Source organism: Centruroides sculpturatus, unplaced genomic scaffold (genome assembly GCF_000671375.1).
Source record: "Centruroides sculpturatus isolate CEXI.00-Female unplaced genomic scaffold, Cexi_2.0 scaffold1315, whole genome shotgun sequence".
Lineage (NCBI taxonomy): Eukaryota > Metazoa > Arthropoda > Arachnida > Scorpiones > Buthidae > Centruroides > Centruroides sculpturatus.
Genome location: NW_019385578.1, coordinates 52,606 through 76,307, shown reverse-complemented (window position 1 = coordinate 76,307; position 23,702 = coordinate 52,606). Strand labels below are relative to the sequence as shown.

Below are 23,702 nucleotides of genomic sequence, written 5' to 3'. Positions count from 1 at the left end.
TCTATGTAACAGTAACGAAAAATTTCATTTATTAGGAAACCGGCAAATTTTCGAAAATTTGCCGTTTTCCTAATAAATGAAATTTTCCGTGTAATATTTATCAGCTAAAACAGAAAAGTCAGGATCATATAGCAGAAGAAACATGATGGCAAAGTTTACCGATGTATTACATTCGATAAAAACTGAAGAATTTTAATTAAAAATAATCTCTCAGCGAAAAATAAGGTGTTGGATTACTTATTTAACTGAAGAAGACCTTGAAATATTACTAAATTTATGCAAAACTGATGCACGTTCAATTTTAGCTGTGGTTCTTAGTAAGACAGAGGATGACTTTTATNTCCATTATACACCTGAAAATAAATAAAAAATTGGAATATATGAAAATATAGAAAAACTATTATTTAAATATTTACTTTTCGAATATATGTTTTGCTACTGGAACATCAACGGCACTCAGTGGATCATCAAGGAGGAAAATATCGGCATTCACATATACTGCTCTGGAAAAGATAATAATATAAAATTACCGTTAATTTAAACGCAAGAAATTTCACGTAAGCATTACATCGAATTTACGATTAATTTTACAGAATGTTGTCAGAATAAAGTCAGGATCATATAGCAGAAGAAACATGATGGCAAAGTTTACCGATGTATTACATTCGATAAAAACTGAAGAAGACCTTGAAATATTACTAAATTTATGCAAAACTGATGCACGTTCAATTTTAGCTGTGGTTCTTAGTAAGACAGAGGATGACTTTTATAAACTTGATACTAAAACAGGTATTTTAAAACAATTGTATGCAAAATCTGAATTCAGTGTTTGCAAACAGAGATTTTAACGAAAGAAGATGAATGTCCCTGCTGTAGAAATATCTTATCGTCAAATTTTGCAATGAAACGTACAAGAAAATTTTGTCATTGTTACATGAAATTAATGGAATATTTCTAAAAAATTACTGAATGTTCTATTATTGTTGGAAAAACTAAACAGACCAAAATATTTGTCTCAGGCCATTAAAGTAATGTAAATTTTTTAGTAACGTTTTCATTAGAATGTAATAATTAATTAAAAAATGAATATACTTAGAAGCATTAATCTGATTTTATTAGGTTAGGTTAGGTTATTGCTACAGTGCATCCGGCTTATTCCCATTAAAATTGTATTTTTATGTTTGTACTCTTAGAAATACAATAATTAAAAACGATCGATCTTACCTTGCTAAATTAATTCTTGCCTTCTGCCCACCGCTCATCATGACACCTCGTTCTCCTACAATTGTCTGATCTCCTTTCGGAAATAATTTAATATCCTACAATAAATAAATAAATAAATGCTAGACGTGTAAATGAATTTCTTTACAAGTTACGTTTAGTTTGAATAAAATTTGCATTGCCTACTCTATTGAAGCAAAAAATTACTTTATAAGAAATTCATTGAAACGTTAGAAAATATAAATTAATAGCGATGTTGAGGCCGAAGTTTTAAGTTTCCTCTTAGGCTAGAAGTTTGAAAATAGTGTTTAGAATGTCGAGCATGATTCCATTAACTATACAAACATCATTGTCAAACTTGTAGGCTCATACAGAAGAGCGGCGCTGAACGTTCGACGTACACGTTTTCGCGTTTAAAACGTCGGCCTCAATCTTGCTAATTACAAGTATTAGAAAAAATCATTAACAAACATTCGTTTACATAGAAGTTAGCGCAGCAAGGAGTTGTCAAAATGGAATGAAATTGTACGTTGTGAATGCAATAGAAACATATGTATGTGATTATAAAATGAAAGCAAAAGAAACATTTATTGTAGGAAAACGTACAAACGAAAAAATATTTAGTAAGTACACTGTTAGGCCACCTCTAGCGTGAATACACCCTATGATGCAGGCAGGCATACAGGCATACGAGTGCTGTGTGATGTTTGGTGGTATCTCGCTCCATATTTCTTGCAAATAATTCTCTCATTTCGTCAAATTCCAGCACACTTTAATATTGCATTCCATTAGATTCCAGAGATGTTCAATCAATGACAAATCACGGGATCGTGCATGCCAGGTATGTGCGAAATATGGCAAATACAGTCCACTGACAGTATTGCCGTGTGTGTGTTCGAAAATTTTACTGTTGGAAATGGCTCTTGGGAGCCCTGTCGTGAAGTGGCTGGCTGTCATGACACCCCAGACTATCATACCAGTTTTGGGCAATGTGTTGCACAAAATGTAGGCAGGATTAAAGAGTTCAACACATGACCTGCAGATATAAACACGGCTGTCGTCAGTGCTGAAATTGAATGTAAATTCATTGCAGTAGACGACCAGTAGGATGGTGTCAATTTCTATTCATGTTACAGCGGCCGTAATACCAAATGTTTCTCATCCCGAGACCTCGAAATGGTACTGAGAGACGCAGGGTCCTGTAATAATGGTGCCACCCGTGCCTGGATGGTGGACAACAAACGGGTCGGCCGCAAGTGTGTTGTCTTCCGACCGGGGTCCTCTCAGACTAGTGGTCTGCGAAGGTGTTTTGAGCGTGGGATCTTGTTTACTGGGCCTAGCAATTTTTAAGTGTTTTTTTAACGGTTTGGATGACTGGCTATTCGACAAGTTGACCAGCTGGCTGTTTTTGCCACGATGATCTTTCCTTTTCAAACTCGGTTAGTTGTTCAAATAGTCTTCGAGTGTGACGTAAAAGCTGCTCTAGTGATACAGAATTTTTTCAACAGGAGAGGTACAGAGAGGATGCATTTGCACTTCTTCTATACGACAAAAGAATGCACTTTAACGATCTCTTCTGGCATTACACAATGAGCCATCATGCTATACCTGTAACACTTTTCATATGTTTTTGGGAGTTATCCGCATACCATATTTCGTATCGATATGACAACAACTTGGTAAGCAAAATCTTATGGCAACGAGTGTATTAAGAGCAAAATCTACTCAAAACTTATCACTTTTCCACTTCGACGAAGTGCCCACTCATAATGAAATAAACCGAAATTTTGCTATTTCAGTAATTTCCAAATACCGTACATGGCCAGTTATTAATTAATCGATATATCAGTTTTTCGTTCATTGCGCATAATGAGGACAAAAGTCGAAAATATAAAGCGAAGAATTGCCGAAATTATTTGGCTATACTTTTTGCAGTAAGTAATTAAGCTTGCAATTCCTTCTTTAATTTTCGTTTTGCTATTAATAATTTTTACTCAGAAGAACAAAGTGAGCAGTTCACTCACGTTCTTCATGATCATGCGAACTCACAATGAAGGGAGCCCAATGGAGAAAATGAAGATAGATTGAATGTAGACCTTTCATCGAAAATACTTTTGATTCTTCATTTTCACTTTCATTCAAGTCAATCAAAGCGCGAACTTGCAATTTATCCTGCCAGTATTTCGGTATGCATAAGTTGGATATGGAGAAGTGAAGTGTGATTTCATTCTAAATGTTATAATTAAAAATTAATATAATTAGCTTACAAGAGAAACTTATGCAAAAGACAAAATATAAATTTTAACATAAAACAACAAAGTTCCAAGACAGCCCACATTACTATATGTGTATATGTGTGGATGTTATACCGTGTGTGTGGGGCATGATTTGTTCACCCCGTTTCAAGCCCAATAATTTTTGTGGTCTGAGTGGTTAGAATCGGAGTCAGATGGTTTAACACAGCAATTAGTTATTAAGCGTCAAAATGGTTAAACAAATCGTGTCCCATTCACATTCTATGATCTTAGGCGAGAACATCTTAACGGGTTTTATGTAGTATTATAAAATGACAAAAAACCTTACTTTGAGGTAAGACAGGGGCTTTATTTATTTACTTTTTTAATTTTTAACGCTAATAACAAGTAAAAAATACATTAATTAAGAGATATGACACATGACCACTTTTATGTCTTTACTCTGTCGATCTTTAATTCAGAACCAAAGTTTAACAGTATTAATGCCCCTTTATACTCAAGCTACAGTGTCACATTTCGTTTCTTAAACTTTACCCATTCTGAGATATTGTTTAATATCTCAGAACAGAAAATAAAGAAATTAAACAAATGAGACGCCAACTTACACGGGCGCGATTGTTCCCCTTTTATTGACTTTTTTGAAAGATTCCGGAGGTCTCCAAACGTGTAGATTTGCAAAATAGAAACGTTGGCTGGTCAAATTTGACGCGATTCCAGTACTTTTTCCTTTTATAAACATAACAAGTCGGGAAGTAAAAAGGAGTCGGTGTCGGCGGAGTTTTTGACGACTCCGACTCCGACTCCCGGTAAAACACCAAAACTCCACGACTCTGACTGTGACTCGACTTTACAGCCTTGATAATTACTAATGATTATTATTCAGTATACATTACTAAATAATTACATTGCGTTAAAACGTTTAAAATAAACGGTTAAAATTTTATAGTTCATTAGCTAAGAGTCCTAACTGTTTAAGCCTAGAGTCAAAGGGTTTGTCGTTAGGTTAGTAACCTGTCACTGTAAAAATTATAAGTGCTAAGGAAACAGCAGAAATAAACAACAATTTCTATTGAATGAGCGGAAGTTCAGCTTCAAATAATATGACAGCGTCGGATGAAATCGACAAACGGTATCCGAAACGATCTTTTCTGCCAGAAATATTACGAAAATTGAAACGGAAAGTGTGCGTACTCTATACCAGAGTGGAAGACTGGCTCAGCTACTACAGACATTTGATAAAAACCGACTCGATATACTTGGCGTCAGTGAGCTTAGATGAACGACAAACGGCCGAATCAGTAATGATGGCAAGACCATTCTGCACATGAACCGTGTAGAGTGGCGAAGTGCAGTAGGTCTTATTCTGAGTAAACGAATGACATAAGCACTTCTTGGATGAGAGCCCTTCTGTGATCGTATTATTACCGTTAGCTTTATCTATAAACACGCCAAAGCGACTGTGGTGCAAGTTTATGCGCCATCCAACAATGCGAAGGACACAATAAAAGATGAATTTCATGAGCAGCTCCAAGACGTCTTTAACAGTATCCCGAATCATGACTTGAGGGTACTGATCGGAGACTTCAATGCCCAATTAGGCGGCGATCGTCGAAGAGTTGAGACTTTAATTGATGTTCACACATCTCTGTTTATATCAGTGACAATGGAAAACGGGTAACATCGTTTGTGAACATTACAGGTTACGTGTTGGAAACATTTACGTCTAGCATCGGCTTATTTATAAGAAAACCTGGCTGTCACCAGATAGAGCAGTTTTAATGAGATAGACTTTATTTGTATTAGTAAATAGTGGAAGTTATCATTGTGCGATGTGAGGATTTTCAGAAGTGCAAATATTAGATCTGACCATACCCAAGTAAAGCGCAAACATTGTAATCAAAAGCAGTTCATGCTAAAAAGACATTCAGCAAGAGAAAAATTATGATTCGATTATTAAATGATGTAATCATCGCCGAAGCATTTATCGGGAGTTGCACAATCTTTTTCCCCTTCTTCGAGAGGTAACAGATATACTATATAGATCTCTGGAAAAAGCTCAGAGACATTACCATGGAAAGCACCGAAAACATCATTAAAAGATGTGGAGGACGAAAAAAATGATCATTAGATCTAAGATCGCACGTGGATGTTGATTAATGGAAAAAAAACGATGCGAAGCTTTAACAGTCTAAAACAATGAGTGAAATGGAGAAAGAAAGCCAGAGATTCACCGAGTTATATAGACGTGTAAAAAGAATCTGTCAGAAACACAAGAAGGAATGGTTAGAACGAAAGGGAGGTAAAGCGCAGGCGGTTTCTGACTGGAATGACTCAAAGAATCTGAACCATATAGTCAATGAACTGACTGGGATGAAAAATAACCCAGCATTCTAATAAAACATAAAAACGGAACGCTTCTGATAGCCCAAGATGAGCAGAACAACAGGTGGATAGAAGATTTTCGGAAAACATTTAATCATGTGGAACCGACCAGCATACATTATTACGATATTGAGGATACACAGGGTGACCTTCAGATGGACACTGGTGATATTTCCTTTGAGAAAGTAGTATTTGCGATTAAGAGTCTAAATAGCAGTGCAGCCGATTCTGAGAAAATTATGGCTGAGGTTAGGCAGCATGAAGAGCAGTCCATGTTGGAAAAGTTATCGTTATTGTTTAACAGGGACTGGTATTGTGGGGAAGTCCCAGAGGATCGTTATAGTCAAAATTCCTGAGAGAAGTGATATCTCCAAGTGTACCAACTGGAAAGGTATTAGCCTCTTTTCTGTGCCTGGAAAAACATTTTGTGTGGTCCTCTTTCGACGCCTGCGGATTTTCCTCGATCAACGATTCAAAGAGGAGCAAGTTGGGATTTACTGCAGAAGATCGTTCAGCGGAAGATCTTCTATCTTGAAAATATCATCGAACAATGCATTGAGTATCGACACCCATTTGCCATCAATTTCATTGATTTCACGAAGGCTTTTAATAGTGTTCACTACTAGTCCCTCTAACAGATCCTTCAACTATATGATGTACCTGTTACCGCTAAAGCTGGAAAGTCGTTAATGTGTACATTACCTAGCTAATCTGCAGATTCACTAGGGTGATCTGTTAAAGTTGTGAAAATAGTTCCATTTCTCAAATTACCTAGAGAATGTGCAGACTATCTAGGTAATCCGCACATTACCTACTAGACGCTCGGTAAAGTGAAAATAAGATCTTTGCCACAAATAAATATACCACAAATAGGTGTACTTGTCCAGAAAGCAATTGCTATAAAATTCAAAGTGTCACCAATCTTTAGACTGCACTAATAAGTAAACACAATTGGATAATGTTACCTATGGTGAGTAAAATGGCGGCTCGTCTCTGATTCCAGCTAACAGAAGAAAGGAAACAGTGGGGACGCACGTTAAAACCTAATCTAACCTATTCTAATAATTTGGTTGGTAATAATTATGGTAATTATTAGAATAGGTTAGGTTCGGTTAGAACGTGCGTCCCCACTGTTTCCTTTCTTCTGTTTGCTGGAATCAGAGACGAGCCGCCATTTTACTCACCATAAGTAACATTAACTGCACAATTATATCACGCGATCATTAAAAAGGTATGATAACTTTATTATTTTTCGTCTCCGGTCCGAAAGTTCGGTATCATTGAAGTCGTATCGGTCCCCTTAGTTCAGATAGATACTCAATGTCCCAAAATTCCATAAGTGGTTATCTATATAATAATTTTCTTAATTGTATTAATATTTTAAACCGTTTGATTTTTTGTATGTTTTTTAATTGGTTGATGATTGATTCTATCAACGAAGTTGTCGATTGTTTGATTGCATTAACATGATTCTTTAGATATCGAAAATTAAATAAAGAACAATATGTTAATTTAAGCGTACAAAAACGTTGCTGTTGTTCCAGCAAAGATCTTATTTTCACTTTACCGAATGCCTAGTAGGTAATTTGCAGATTACCTAGATAACCTAGGTAATTTGAGAAATAGAAAAATTTTACCAACTTTAACGGATCACTCTAGTTAATCTGCAGATTAGCTAGGTAATGTACACATTAACGACTTTCGAGTTTTAGCGGTAACATACCGACAAACATTTTCATCATTTTCAAGGTTTATAACTGCATTCAAGTTGTTGCGTCAAAACTGAAGGTGGTGAAACAAACTTCTTTGAAATTATGACAGGAGTCAGGCAGGGTCGTGTCCTGTTCCTTTTCCTTTTTCTCATCACCTTTGATTATGTCATGTGGCAGGAAGAAGTGATTATGTCATGCGCGCATTGGGTTTGGCATTGAGTGGTCTGCCCAGGAATGTCTGGAAAATTTAGTTTTTTGCTGACGATATCGCCTTGTTTGAGGAAAGTGAAATAATGCTACAATACGCATTGGGTCAGAAAGAACACAAAATTGGCATCAGAATGAACGACGTGAAGTTAATTGATATTTAGATCACATCATCAATAAACAGGTTCTTTGGAGTGGGATGTGCAAACTTCATAACTTTGTCGCCCATAGAAAAATCTTTCTGGCCATCCACATTTTTTTCTTTGGAAGCCAATAGGTTCCCTACGTCAGCCATGAAATAGGTTCCCCTGATGCCAAACGACCACGAGAACAGCCCAGGAATACTTAGCGTAAAACTTTTTTCAAGATTAGAAGATGCTCAATATGACCTGCGAGGAAGATGAAGCCCTCGCCTTTGATCGAAATCGATGTAAGAAAATTGCTGTTTCAGTATGCTACTTAGCATTGGAAGGACTACTACTACTACTACTACACACTGCACTATTAATACACATATTGCACTGATATAATAATTAATGTATTTAACATTGCTACTTTATTGATGTTTAACAGAAACCCATTAAGATATAAAATCTAAATATATCGTTTGTACTTTCTAATAATTTAACTTCATATACCATGGCATGTTTTTTGAAGAAACGCGATACAATTGCCTTGTAATCGTAATATTATATATATCAGGTCATTTTCGTATCACCTTGCAGTTGATAAACAAATTTTCGTCTTGAACTGATGTAAGTACGCCAAAGTTTTAAAAATAAATGCAAAAATTATCTTACCTTTTCTAAAGCAGTAATATGCAAGACTTTTCTATATTTTTCTTCGTGATATTCTTCTCCGAACAAGATATTTTCTCTGACAGTTGCGTTGAATACCCAAGCTTCTTGAGAAGCATACGAGATCTTTCCTTTCACAGACACTTCACCAGAAGTAATTGGAATCTCTCCCAACACGGACATTAATAAAGATGTCTAACGAAATTAATGTTATTTAATTATTTGATACGAAATGTTTTGCATATATAATATAATTATATAAATATTTTAGAAACATTTACATATTATTATAAGGATATTATTTCAATTATCAATCGCGTTTCTTTATCAGCACATATAATGCACTGAATGATAAAACATATTTTGCCAATTCATAAGAATAACTAATAAATTACATTTATTAATTGATTAATCAATAATATTTTATTATATAAGTGTCTACTGGGATTTATGCTATTAGTAGTAGGACGTATTACACTGTTGTTTGGGTCCTGTGAATTAAGAAAACTTATTTTAAAAAAATCCTTATTTTTCATTTGTTTCATCTGTACACACTACGTTTGTTCCGGACCACTTGGTCTTTCATCTGCAAGTTATTTTTTTGTAATATTATAAAATCTTGTTTTAGCACCTAGTGGCTGTAAATCTACTCATGAGGGACCAAAAGGTCTAAAACACAAATATAGTCAGCCCATTGCAAGGATAACGTTTAAACGCTGACGACAGTTTAGACAATGTGTAGACCGCGGCTGAGACGGCGTTTCTCGCTTGCCACAGTTTAACACCGAATATAAACAAGTTATTTATTCTACTTTTTGTACTCCTTTCATACCTATATTATTTGGGTAGAAGTCGTCATATTCATTTGTTGGTGACAAAGATTATGTTACAATGGATATTTTTCATGTAATAAATCTTGTAAACGAGACGAATGAAGACAATTATTCATCGCGACAATTACGAAGAGAGAAAGAGATCGAGATCGGAATAATTTTATAAAAATATATTCCGAAAACGAATTTCGAATTAGATACAGATTTTCTAAATTTGGGTTCGTATTTTAAATTGTGAGGTTGGCCAAAGATATAGAATACAGTTATGATTTGTATAACGCTTACTCGCCTGCAAGTTTTTAAACTAGTCCTCTGTTTTTTAAAAAGGATGGTTCTACTACTAAATATCGAGTGTGGAAGGACTAACGCTTTTAGTACAAATGTGATGACTATGATTTTACTATTGCGTCTCCTGTCAGGATGTTTACACCAGTTAATCGTGTTCTAACGCGGATTAACACACATACAGATAGGAGTAAAAAGGGATCTGAATTTTAGGAGGACTTACGTTCATGTAACTGGGGGTGCATCGATATGAATGAGATCATTGTTAACAAATAAACAATAAATGTAATATAGCGAATAAACGGATAAATACAATAATATACAAATGAACAAATAAAATACAACTACTAAGAGAATGCAATTAAATGGAAGTGTTATCGATATATCGGGGAAACTATCTACCTTACAGACTAAACCTTAATTCTACGTATTTCGCGAAGAGTTTACAATATATTACTTTAACATACTACCTTAACACCTTTCTTCTGTATCTTGTATTGAATCTGTTCAATTTGTATGGTCGTTAAGTGTTGTATGGCGCCCTTCATATGGTAGATCATTGAATAGTTATGTCAGCTACGGCGATTATATCTTATGATGGTAGGTACTTCTCCTCAATGTCTACCCCGAATAGCGGGAAATCTTCCCCTTTTAGACAGGTCGACTGCAAAACAGACGGACAAATCCTGTGTGCGTCCGCTTATGATTCAACTTACTAGTCATCGTAAGAAAGGAAATGAACTGCCTATCAAAATCGAAGGTATTGTCATCTGTTGTACGAAAAATTTGTCAAAGTTATAAAATATTTTCTAACTGAAATTAAATCGTTCTTTTTATCGCTAATTTCTTTTATAAACAACCCTCCTAAACTTTGATTCTCATAAAATCGTATTGACGACGAAATTAAGCATCTAAATGAAAGAATATTGCTATTAACTACTGAACAACAGTTTACGACAATACAACTTTTTGCCACTGGAAGCTTCCAGAGGTTTGCCAGTGATCTTATCAGAATTCATGTCTGTACAGCATGCAGGTATCTATCAAACTATTATTAAATAAATATAAAAAGCATTTTGTATATTGATAGAGGCGTTCATAATAAGAATGAGGTTTTGCTGTGAGCAGACAGTCAAGAAAATAACGAAGAAAATTCATTCTGTATGATCTTCCATGCGGATTTTTTCATCCCAGGAATACGATTGTTGTAACCTATTTCCTCAACTGCAGGATAATTTTTTATAACTTTTTAGAGGACACATTAATATTTTTTTGGAAAAATTCTGGCATGATTTAAACACGTTGTTCGTCGCAAATTTTCTGACGTCATAAACGAATGAAATGATTCGATAAACGACTCCTGAGAGAGGGGAGTAGCAGCGAAAAAAGTAAGAGCCAACATTTTGCTGCCGTGATTCGTTTAGATAGCGTTCAGAAATGGACGATCGTCGACTTTGCAACGCATTTTAGACGGCAGTCCAGCCAGCTAACGTCGTTTAACGTAAACTTTGCTTTTGCTATCGGCTGAGTGTGTACAGGTGAAACAGGTGAAAAATAAAGACTGTTTTTTATGAATAAGTTTCGTCAATTTGCAAAATTCGAGACTTGTAAAATAAAGTCCTACTAATAGGATTGTTCCAGTAGACACTTATACAGTAAACTGTATAATAAGGAAACAAAAGTAATCAAATCAGTTATCATAAATTAATACTTCTTGGAAAATATACAATAAGAATAACTTGTACATTTGGAAGTATTTATTAGTTTCATGACGAATAAAAGTAATAAAGAATTATTTTACTTATATTTTTAGATAAATATTTATATTCATTTGGAGATTTTAGATGAGCAATGACTTTAACACGTAATTATAAAGGTCTATAATGAGATTGTATATCATATTTTCCTTTCATTCAGTCAGTTTATTTTAATGCATAACAGCAAAAATGAACGATTTTATAACGGACTTTGCACACAACCAGTTAAGTAAGTCAAATACAAACAATTAACTGACGATTTTTCTATTCTGTCACATGTTATATATAAAACCTGCCATTTTGCCTGAAAACTATACAAAACACATATTTTCTATGTTCATGAATTCAAATTAAATAAAACTAAAATCAAAAAAGGAAAAAATATCTTAAATAACAAAATCAAGTATTAAAATTTGAAGTATTTTTATTATAAACAGATAAATGGTTACGTTTTGTGTAATTTTTCAAACGGTCGTTAAATCGTAAAGCATGTAATTTAAAATAAATTGAAAAATCAATATATTACCTTTCCTGATCCAACATGACCGACAGCAAGTAATAATTCTCCAGGTTGCATATTTAAAGATATTCCATTTAACGTTGGTTCCGTTCCCTTTTAACACAACAAACAAGCAAAACTAATGTTAAACGTTATAAATCAAATATAATTATATACTAATAATTAAATCATGATAGATGTTATCAAATTTAAAATTAATTAGTTTATTATTTTGAAAATGAATTATTTGTTATTTGTAATTATTTGTATATATCGTACGTCAATTGAATGTCCCGTAACATATTAATAACCTGACAACCTGTAAAATGAAGTCGATCATCCGAAATTTTTCAGTCACCGTTTAATAAATTAGTTTTTGTGTTATGTGAGTTGTAACACCAACAAGTTGAGAATATCACGTAATAGGAATTTTTTCAATGATAATATTCTCTGAATTTGTTTCTGACACGTGACACAAATTCAAATTTGGGGTAATATAACGCAATACTAGGCAACGAGAATACTATTCGAATTATTTTGAATACCTGACAAAATAATTCGAATTTCGAATTATTTTGTCAGGTATTGCAATTAAGATTCAAAATGGACTTGCTATACATATCCGAATATAAATGACAAATAGGTGCAGGATTCTACGGTATATTTTGGTGAATAATTTCACTAATATTATTTATCTCTCACATAATTATCACAATTATAATTTGCATCATCGTTTAATTTAATAAATTTACTTGAATTTAGTTCCTGCAAACTTTGTCCATCCTTATTTAAAACAACGATATATTTACAAATATCTAAAATACAAATTACATGAAATTTTATAGTTTTACATAAGTTGCAATGCATTCAGTATTTTGTAATATTATCACATTTTAAAAATTTATGAAAAGTATGTAGCGTTACGTAGATCTCTTAATTTAAAATACAAACATTTTAGCTTGTATGCAAGGTAGTTTGAAATTCTTTTCAAAACAAGCAAGATCCGTATTAGAAAAAATATTTTTTTGAAATGAATTTACGTGATAAAAGAAGTAACACAAGAGTAATCTTCAATCGTACCAATGCCTTCTGAAATGACTTTCTGTAAAAACGGATTTTCAAATTTAGAAGTTACACACGTAAATAAAATCCGGAAAAGCTCCCCACTCATCGGTCGAGTGTCATTCCGATACTAGCTACCAGTATCCTGTAGTGTTATTCACTACTGGTAAATCAAAATGACTGTTGTTTTGGTTAAAATCTTAATGGATATCGCTAACTGTTTTATTAATTTAAAAGTATATAGATTCAAAAAATAGAACAACCAGCGACGATCAATCATTTTACGTGAAAATGCTTCTAATTAAGATTCGTGTACAGTAGTTTAAAATTATCGAATTAGACAAATCCCAAAAGTTATTATTAACATTGTAAAACTTAAATTTAAAGCCAAGTCTTACTTTTTTCCATGCAGCCGTAACAGTATCCATGCGTATTTCCTTTAAATTATCTTCTTCTTCTACAGTTTTGACAACATTATTCTCTTTTTCATGAAGGAGTAGGAAAACCTAAATTAAAATTACGAAAATGTTGTTTATTTTAATAAAAGTTTGTACACGAAAAATTACGCGGTTAACGTGCTGAGCTAACACTCCTGGGATTTAAAATCAACTCGGAGTTATTATAAAATCTAAAGTATTTTTTAAAACGCAATCTATTTCAATAATGTCTGGCCTTGCGTCTTACAACTCGGTTGTCACAAGCTTTGGTATGGCTAAAACGTTAATTTATATATAACTAAATATAACAAAAGATGCCAAAACAAAATGACTAAAAATGTTTACTACTTATGTAGAAAAAATGATTATAAGGTGTTTCATTAACGTTCAAATACAAATATTATTAACTTGTTATTTAAGTTACTCTAAATATTTCTAGATTGAGTTTTAACCCACGGTTACGCGCGTTCAGTTACTCTCGCACTGTTTGTCGCGCGGGGTTCTATAGAACCCTGTTTCAAAATTCAATTTTTCAAAACGCATAGTTTTTTTCGCGATTTTTTCATTTTGGATGTTTGTGGGCATGTGTTTTTGATGTATTAGTGAAGAAAACTACTTCAAATATATCGTTTTTATTTATTCGTAACGAAAAACAGAAAGTCTCCCGTTTTTAGAAATTTTTCAAAAAAAATTGGTCGACTTCAAGAGCGTATTTTACAAACTGTAAACAAGTCTGATGCTATCTAAGCTGTCAATCGTCTTCCTGCATGTGTTTTTTAACTACCACAACAATAAATTCTTTGTCCGAAACCCCGGGCCAAAAATATCTATGAATTTCCAAAAATACACCATCTAAAATCATACAGCAACTAGGAGGAAAAGTGGAGATTATTTGCAGATAACATCGATAGTAAACTTCTTTTGCACTGTAATTGGTTAATTTATATGTCTGTTATTAGATCGACCTATAAAAACAATTGCTAGAAATATTCCCGCGAAATGCCACGCCCCCGAAGGCCACCACACGGAAGTATGTAAACAATCGCTACAAAATCGCGTGTTTTAATCTTTTTTTCCACTTCTAATTTGCTAATAATAAGTCGCTTGAAATTATTTAGACGAATAAACATGTTTTCAACACCATTTAGCAATAAATATCGCCAAAAAACGCCACCTTTCAAACTGACAATGTTAAGTCTATGGGAAACTTTTTTGCCGTTTATTGGCTTTAAAAATTTTGTTTTTACGCCTTTTATGCTCTAATTGGTCATTTCTATCATGACTGACTCTATATCAACCAATAAGCTTTCCCTCAAAACACGAAGTCAGATCGACCCACCTCCGTTAGTCGCGCGAAAATGAATTACACCGTTAGGCGCGCGGGGTACTATAGCACCCCACTGATTTCCATTATAAGTCTATGCAAAAAATTTTTTTCGTGCAAAATTGAAATTTTTTCGGTGCGATCTTCACACCATGGAAGGAAGGTACTGAGGGCATCATTTTTAAGCAAAAAAAATTTTAAAAAATACACGCGTTTTAAGACCCCGGGGGTTCTATATAACCCCGCGCGCCTAACCGTGGGTTTAAATAACAATAGTTGTATGACCGTTGCATTTCAGTTCTTTTACTTGTAGTATTGTTTCGTTATACGTATGCTACACAGATTTCTTAGAATTGAATATATTGTTTTAATGTGAGTCATATATAAACCCATTCTTCACAGAGAAAGGAAATTAAAAAACCTGTGTAAGACACGATATAGACATTTATCAGGTTTGAACAACTTTTACTATATTTATAATCTATATCAAAAAAATACAGCACAAATTGAGTTAATTTGTATTGTAAAATTGCTTCTGTCATACACAAAAGAAATATCTTTAACAGGTTTTATGAAAAGCCATGTAAAATATTTTAACTAAATGTTGTAGTATTCGAATACATTTTATAGAAAGTTTTTCTTATGCTAAACTACAGTATTCTATAATAAACAAAGAATGTATTGTCAGAATATTAAAAATTAGTTTGCACACTTAATATCATATTGAAACTTATTAACTTCTCTATTACGCTTACATCGATAAATTTTTACCACTTATTTCCTCCGCATTCATTAATGACTATGCTGTAGATATTAAAATTGCAATATTTAACCCATACAACTTCAACTTAATATTTGATCCCAGACTGTTATTTAAATCATCCGTAGATAACTTGACTAAAAATCTCCGTACGTCGGGGAGTGAATGATCTACAATAACTTTGAATGTGTACTTAACAGAAATACACTTAGCTCAATATTTTTTTAGTAATATTCAATCCGCAGTTGGTTAGCTTCACTTGTTTGCGCCCGGGTCTCAATGTCTTTACTGAATAAACTTAATGCCGAATATATCCTTTTCTAAAATATATTTAACTCTTAATGAACTTTCTCATCTACTTTTACAGACCGACGTAGCCCATTTCGGTTTAGTCTTATTCTTCCTCTTCAAACTTATGGAACATTATAATCAAATATAAATTTTAAAAATTTCAACGGCTTAATTCCCTCACAATATATTCACATTCGTATTCTATTCGTTACAACAAGATAAAGTCCCGTATTTAATCACCATTTTTCCGTTTGAATGTCACTATTCAATCATTTTTATATCTCAAAAATAAAGAAACGAAAACTCTTGAAAAAAGTTATATTTAAATTTCCATAAATATATATCTACTTGTACTGTACAACCTTAGACAGAGAGATACCAGATGTACTGTACAAGCAGGTTTCCCAAAGGAAAGAGAGACACATGATCATATCGTAATCGTCGATGGATGATGGAGACAGAGATGAAATATCAAAAAACAGTATATCCGTTCTTTATTAATTACTGAAATGTTGTCGATTGTATTGATCGAGTTGTGGAAGTGTTTAAAATAAATCGGAATTTCACCGCATCTCACCCAGCTTTTATATTCGCTGTATAATAGTCAGGAAGCAATGTATGAAATAGTCATAAAAAACTGGCTCAAAATTACAAGAAATAACCTCTACAGCTGAATCCTTTCATCATTACTATTCACTTTGTATGCAGAGGTGGCGATGAAAAAAGCAGATTTAAATGAGTATAACATTGTAGTGAAAACTGGAGGTAGAAACATTAATAATCTCAGATATATATCAATAGATGACAATACGCTACTGAACGTAAAGATAGGAAGATCTAGAGTAGTTGTTACTAAAAGTGAAGCATTAATGTACAAAGGTAGAGCTGCTTCTTATCTACAAGAAGACCAAAATAATTATAACTTCGAATAATGCGAAAGTGAAAATAGTGAGCAACAATGAAGAAATCGAGGTATTGGAAAGATTTATATTCCTCGGGTCCAAAATCGACCGTAATGACGATTGCATTCCTGAACTCAGTCCTGCATACTTCTTGGATTAATCTTGATGATAAGCATAGACAGCTTTTATAAGAGCAGACATCTCCCTCGAAATTAAATGCAAATTAGGTTACAATGTTATTTTTCTGATGGCCATATATGACTATGAAACGTGGATTTTACAGAATGAGGACAAAAGAAAGATAGACGATTACCAACTGTAGTGTTGGAGACATTATTTGTATTATGAATAGCGGGATTAAGAAATGCATTTATAAAAAGCTAATGAAAGAACAATTGTGGTGTTCAAGACGGCTTTTGCGTATCTCATGTACACCGAGGATCATTATCAAAACTGTCTTAGATAAAGTCCAATAAAAAATCTAATGAAATCCCTGATCATCAAACAGTAATTAACCTTTTATAATCATACTAGCTGCAAGGACCCGCTTCGCTGTGTTTTTATTTGTATGTAATATAGATTTTTTAGAATCTATAGTAATCTAGAATCTAGCTGCAAGTACCCGCAAAACCGCAAATACGCAAAAAACCGCCTGTAAATCTTACATGCCGCTTTATATTAACACTTTCTTTATTACTCAACATTTCCATTGTTACACTTTCATTGTAAACACTTCCACTGTTAACACTTCTATTGTTAACACTTCCAATGTTGACACTTCCATTGTTATACATGTTCGAAGACAACCACTTTCAACCCCATATGCAAGAATTAGGTCCCCCATTTCCAGACTATTTAGATAATTTTTTTACGTCCAGTCAAACGAACTAATTTAAATTTGATCAATTTTCTGAAACGGTTACAATCGTTCTATAATCGAACAAATTCGAATTCGAAAATTTTTAAAATCGAAATAGAAAATCTTCCACTTTCAACCACTTTCAAGCCAGTGTTGCCGTTCCCAGTACATTTGTACTTTTCTGGTACATTTTGCCCTTTCCAGTAAATTGAAAGTACATTTAGATTTTTAGTACATTTTCAGTACATTATAATATTTCAACTACCATTTACGGTACAAAATAATATTTTACGCCTTAACGAAAAAAATGAGAAAAATTAGTTTAATAAAGTTTCACTAGCGTCACTGCTCGCTAATTTAAATTATCCAATCACAACATACAAATGGTGTGTGTCCCTCGACGTCAGCAACATAGATAGTTGCACGTGTAAACGGTCTTGACTCAGTGGTCTTCTTTCACACGTTCAGTTGTCTGGAAATTCTCATCAGGACCTTAACAAAATTTTTTATTCCACGTGGTCCAAACAATTCAACTCCGTCAAACAAAAATAATGGACAGGTAAGGAAATCAATGATGTTAAACTTTTGTCATCAATAATATCAAAATATCCGTTAAGTCAGAAACAAATTATTACAGAAAATAGTTTTGAAATTGTACGAGTATAAATATTATAAATACTTTTATATTATTTTCTACCACTATAATTTAATTCTTAAATTATGAACTTCAATTTTAGTAATCGTAGTAAAAGAAATAAGGGTTAATGTTACGTATGGTTCCAAAATGGCCGCGCTTCCGACTGTTCCAAGGTCTATATAAGAAGATCAGGACACGCGTGATCTACTTCTTGAGCTGCCATTTTGGGGTTTTTTGAGTTGCATGTTTTAAGCAAACTTGTACGAGCAGTCAGTTTTATATGACATTAATTAAACTAAAATTGCATAAATCCTGTAATTTCCAGTCAAAAATATAATAATAATTTCGGATGATTATGCAACCCCAATTTTATGTAACGTTTTTATCAAATAGTTTATAAGAAACAAGCATCCTTATCTTTTGCTGTCATGATTAGAATTAATTAAATAGGTACTAAAACTTATGCAATTACGTATATACCACTTCGTAAAGTGATGCAATAACATCAAAAAAATTTAAAGTATAATAAAGAATAAAATAATATAATATAACAAATTTATAATTATTTTTTTAAAGCACGATTAGTTATAAAATTAAAAATAAATTCAATAGTATTATTAATAAATTTTGTCAAGGTAATGCTCAATTTATAATAAATAATAGATGTGTAGATATAGATATATTTTTAATTTTAAATAGCTTTCAAAAAATTCCAAAAATAAGATTTAAAAATTAAATTATTTGACAATAAACTATATATATATAAATTACGTGCCTATATATGTATAGTCACCTAAACAAAGTATTCATAGAACTAGTACATTTTGAAGGAAAATAGTACATTTTTTGAAGGCGCTTCAGTACGTTTTGAAATTTCATTGCGGCAACACTGTTTCAAGCCCATATCTCCCGCACTCTTATAGCTATCGAGACGCAGCCCCCATAGTGCACGAATGGAGACTTGGGGCTACCACCACATACAAACAGAATTCATGTGCGACGTGTAGTTTTTGTAAAAAAGTGGAATGTAGGGACACACACGTCCATTTATATATATATATAGCTATAAATATAGATACAGATTTGGAGTCTTGATCAAATAATTACAGATTTCAACTAATAAAACGAATTTATTAAGTTCTCGAATACAGAGTGCCGGCAGTACCGTGCACGTGGTCAGACTGATTGTCTGGAGACAAAGATTAAAAACTAAGGGCACGGTAAGTGTTGCCAGGTTTGCCACACAGATATAGATATAGATATAGATATAGGTAGATATAGAATATAGATATAGATATAGATAATAAGAAATTAAGAAGGCAGTCATCATGAAAATAATTAGCAGAAAACAGAGCGAGGCCAATGAGATACGGTGGCTTGACTCAATTGAAAGAAACACTAAATTGTCTGTAATTGAAGGATACTGTGAAAGATAGGAAGGCATGGAGAGCTTTCAGCGCTAGTAGAAATGACTAAACAAATAGTACAAAATAGCATTATTATTAATATTATATTATATTATTTGTTCTATGTTTTTTATTGAGTATGTGGTCTAACTGTTGTATTAGAGAAAACACTTATTGTCTAAGAGACATCGCCTTCCTTCTTTCAAAGTAAATCTTATAATATAATCGAGATGAATTGATAACAATAATAATAATGACAAATTTCACGTAGTCACTACCTGGTTTTAGTGGGAAATTCCAGTAACTTTACTGATCCATAAAGCAATGGTTCTCAACTGGGGGTACATGTACCCGTAGGGGTATGAGCATAAATTGAAAGGGGTACATCTAACTTTCATTATAAATGGCGTATGATAATCAATTTTCTGTAAATTATTGACACAAGAAACAAGAAACGACAAAAACTTGCTGTAAAATATTCCAGTGTGAACACCGATTTCCCTTTAACAGTCTAAACAACTTGTTTATCCACTTGATTTGCTTGTCTATTTATGTCGTTAGTGCCGAGTGAATCTGTAGACTAGTAAAATTACGGTTTAACCAAGCATTAATTTTTTTTCTATTCTATAATTATTCATTGATAAAATTGGGGCTTTCCTTGTTTTTACTGGACTACTGGTATTAGGAATAACGAGGCCTGGATCGTACCCCCACCATGCAATGCGTTTTACTGCATGCACGCATAACTTCACATTTAGCAAATTTAGATGTTATGTTTGTTACAAAATTTGAAAAATTCATGTATTGTTCTGCACGTTATAAATTCGCAGCCATTACTTTCAAGTTCAGTACACAAATATAATCTCTATTTAACAACATGGGAACCAAATATCACATTACATTTTGTTAGAAATTATTGTAAAATAATTTAAATTTTCTTTATTGTTAATTATAATTATTTATTTTTAGGAAATATAATATATGCATGTATTAAAATGACTTCTATGATTTTATATAATATACTTATAAAATAATCTATATCTGTATATATATATATATATATAAATGGACATGTATGTCCCTATATTTCACATTTCCGCAAACTACACATCGCACGTGAATGGTGTTTGTATGTGGTAGTAGCCCCAAGTCTTCATTCATGCACTATGGTGGATGCGTCTCGATAGCTATAAGGGTGCAGAAGATATGGGGCTGAAAGTGGTTGAATGTGGTTTTTTATTTCGAATGTTATGTTCGAATTTGTTCGAATTAAATTCGAATTCGAATTGGTTCGATCATAGAACGATTGTAAAAGTTTCAGAAAATTGATCAAAATGAAAATAGTTCGTTTGAATGGACGTAAAAGTTTTCTAATTAGTCTGGAAACGGAGGACCTAATTCTTGCATTCTGTGAAAACGGGTAAGATTGGCTATAATATAATTATATTAATCTTCACTATCGTTACTTTTTGCCCAGCGAAGCGGATCCTTGCAGCTAGTAATAAATAAATGTATGTACCTGACTAAATTTATTGTCATATACGTAAAATAAGTAATTAACTTTTAGTTATAGTTAGTTAATTATTTTTATGGCGCTCAGTTATAAGGGCTGTATACATCTAACGCAGTAATTTTAAAATTTACATACAAAAATATAAGGGGTACTTGAAAAACAACTAATGACCTATTAAGGTACATCAACAAAAAAAGTTGAGAACCACTGCCATAGATCAATACAGGCTGCAGCACGAGCGACTGGTAGGAATACCCATGCCAGTAAGGCACAGTATATCGAGTGTATTAAATCTAAGAGTGACCACACTTACATTCTCAAAAGATATTTCTTATCGTAAGATGTACGTGTGATATCGGTTCAGACGTTGCCGGGATTAACATGGTTCGCGTTAGGCAGAGGCTCACGTTCGAAAATAAGCCACAGTCTCCTTTGGTTACCGGTGGCAAAAGCAGCGCAAGCCCAATCATGGCTACTGCAATGCCCTCAACAGATGAGAGGAACGTCTTCAGGCGAGTCTTCAGGCTAGAAATTCTAATCGCATAGCAGTAATAGTGATATAAAGATATTTTGATCTAATTTTTCGAATAATTTTCGTGAATTTTCTTAAATATTGCGTGTTGCTGTGTTGCTTAGTTACAAACTTCTGCATACAATGCAAGCTGACATTTCTGTGTAACCTTATTTTCATTGTATTCAAATAATTTTGTTTCTTGCTTATTTATGAAAATTCAGCTTTTAAAAACGTATTCGAATCTTGAAAATTATTAATTGTTAAAAGTATTCAATTTCAACCATAACTATTTACAGAAAAGACTTCTACTCATGAAAACTTATATCGATCAGAATGTCATCTCAATGTGACATTCGTTAATGTGAGGAAATTTGAACTGATTTTCAGAATACAGTTTTCTATAATATNTTGATCTAATTTTTCGAATAATTTTCGTGAATTTTCTTAAATATTGCGTGTTGCTTAGTTACAAACTTCTGCATACAATGCAAGCTGACATTTCTGTGTAACCTTATTTTCATTGTATTCAAATAATTTTGTATCTTGCTTATTTACGAAAATTCAGCTTTTAAAAACGTATTCGAATCTTGAAAATTATTAATTGTTAAAAGTATTCAATTTCAACCATAACTATTTACAGAAAAGACGTCTACTCATGAAAACTTATATCGATCAGAATGTCATCTCAATGTGACATTCGTTAATGTGAGGAAATATGAACTGATTTTCAGAATACAGTTTTCTATAATATATGGTGAAAATCGAAGATAAAACGATTTAATTTACAAGTAGAACCTTAATTTCAGGCATTATTCAGGCTAAATTAAAACTTCGTATCTAAAACCTTATCAAATTCGCGTGGAAATTATATAATTTACAACAAAATCTTGTCTATTCAGTAGACTTTTCCTGTTTATGTTCCGGAGTTATTCAACTTTCGTTATTGACAGGTGTTAACATTTGATATTTTTAATTACAATAATATTACTAATTAAATATTGTAATTCTCGAATAATTTTTAAACTAGTATTGCAGTAGTATAATTTCAAAGGAATAGATATGAAACTGTTTATTACCTGTATCCTCTTCAATGAAACCAATATTTCTGCAACAAAACCCATTGCCTGAGAAAATATACTAATAATGATGTTGAACATGTACATGGAATAAAGCATTGTGACGAACACAATTTTGGCATTTAATTCTCCTCCATTTAATAAAATTGCGACAAATGACAGAAGAGTAAATAATTTTGTTATAGGATACGCCAATATGTATGATATTCCACTTACATATAAAAACATTCGAATTGTTTTCATTTCTTTTCTAAAATATAAACAATTAAACAATGTTAATCACAGAACTCTGGAAATATTTATTTAAAGATTAACATATTAAAATATAGAAATTATATTAAAAGCTGTGTGTACCGGAATCGGATATTATTTAATATTTTTATCCAGTTTGTCAAATTTATATTTCGAAATGTTATTATTATTTTTTGTTTTTTTAAAACGTGCTTTTAAAAATATTTTTTTTATTTTTAATTCATTTGTCTTATTCAGATTCCGTTTTACACAGGTTTTACTGCATTTGATTGTACTTACAGCCTGATTTTTTCTATTAATGCAGCATATGGCAATTCCCAGGTGTACATTTTAATTAATTTCATATCAGCAATCATCTCGTTCAACAAATTTAATCTTTCGTCTGCCAAAATAGCTGCTTGTAATCTATTATATATTTGAATTTATAAACATATATTCTGGAAAATTGTAAAAAACTAAAGTCTGAACAAATAGATTATATTTAATAATAATCTTATATTAAAAGTTAGACATTCATTTATCAAGTATTAATTAAAACAAAAGAGTCGTTTATGCTACTTGAATCCCTTTTTATACTATATGGATCTTAAAGATTATTTCACGTATTTAAATTTCTTCTAAGTAAAAGCTTTATCAACTTGCATCGGCATGAAGTGAATAAATTCAATAAACTAAATAATTTCTAAGAATTTATTTAGTTTATTGAATTTATTCACTTCAT

The 23,702-nt window shown here is 32.5% G+C and overlaps 1 protein-coding gene across 1 annotated transcript in view; it reads right to left on the bottom strand.

Annotated features, from left to right (window-relative positions):
• The window catches only part of LOC111640295 (multidrug resistance-associated protein 4-like), a 176,266-nt gene extending 152,910 nt beyond the window's left edge, over positions 1-23,356 (bottom strand). Inside the window, exons 1-6 of the mRNA XM_023386302.1 lie at positions 23,261-23,356; positions 22,730-22,979; positions 13,409-13,516; positions 11,976-12,062; positions 8,578-8,769; positions 1,225-1,319 (exon numbers count right to left, since the gene is read on the bottom strand). Of these exons, the coding sequence (XP_023242070.1) occupies positions 1,225-1,319; positions 8,578-8,769; positions 11,976-12,062; positions 13,409-13,516; positions 22,730-22,979; positions 23,261-23,337 (809 nt within the window). The 5' untranslated portion in view covers positions 23,338-23,356. The remainder of the gene's footprint in view (positions 1-1,224; positions 1,320-8,577; positions 8,770-11,975; positions 12,063-13,408; positions 13,517-22,729; positions 22,980-23,260) is intronic.
• Between the last annotated feature and the right edge of the window lie 346 nt (positions 23,357-23,702).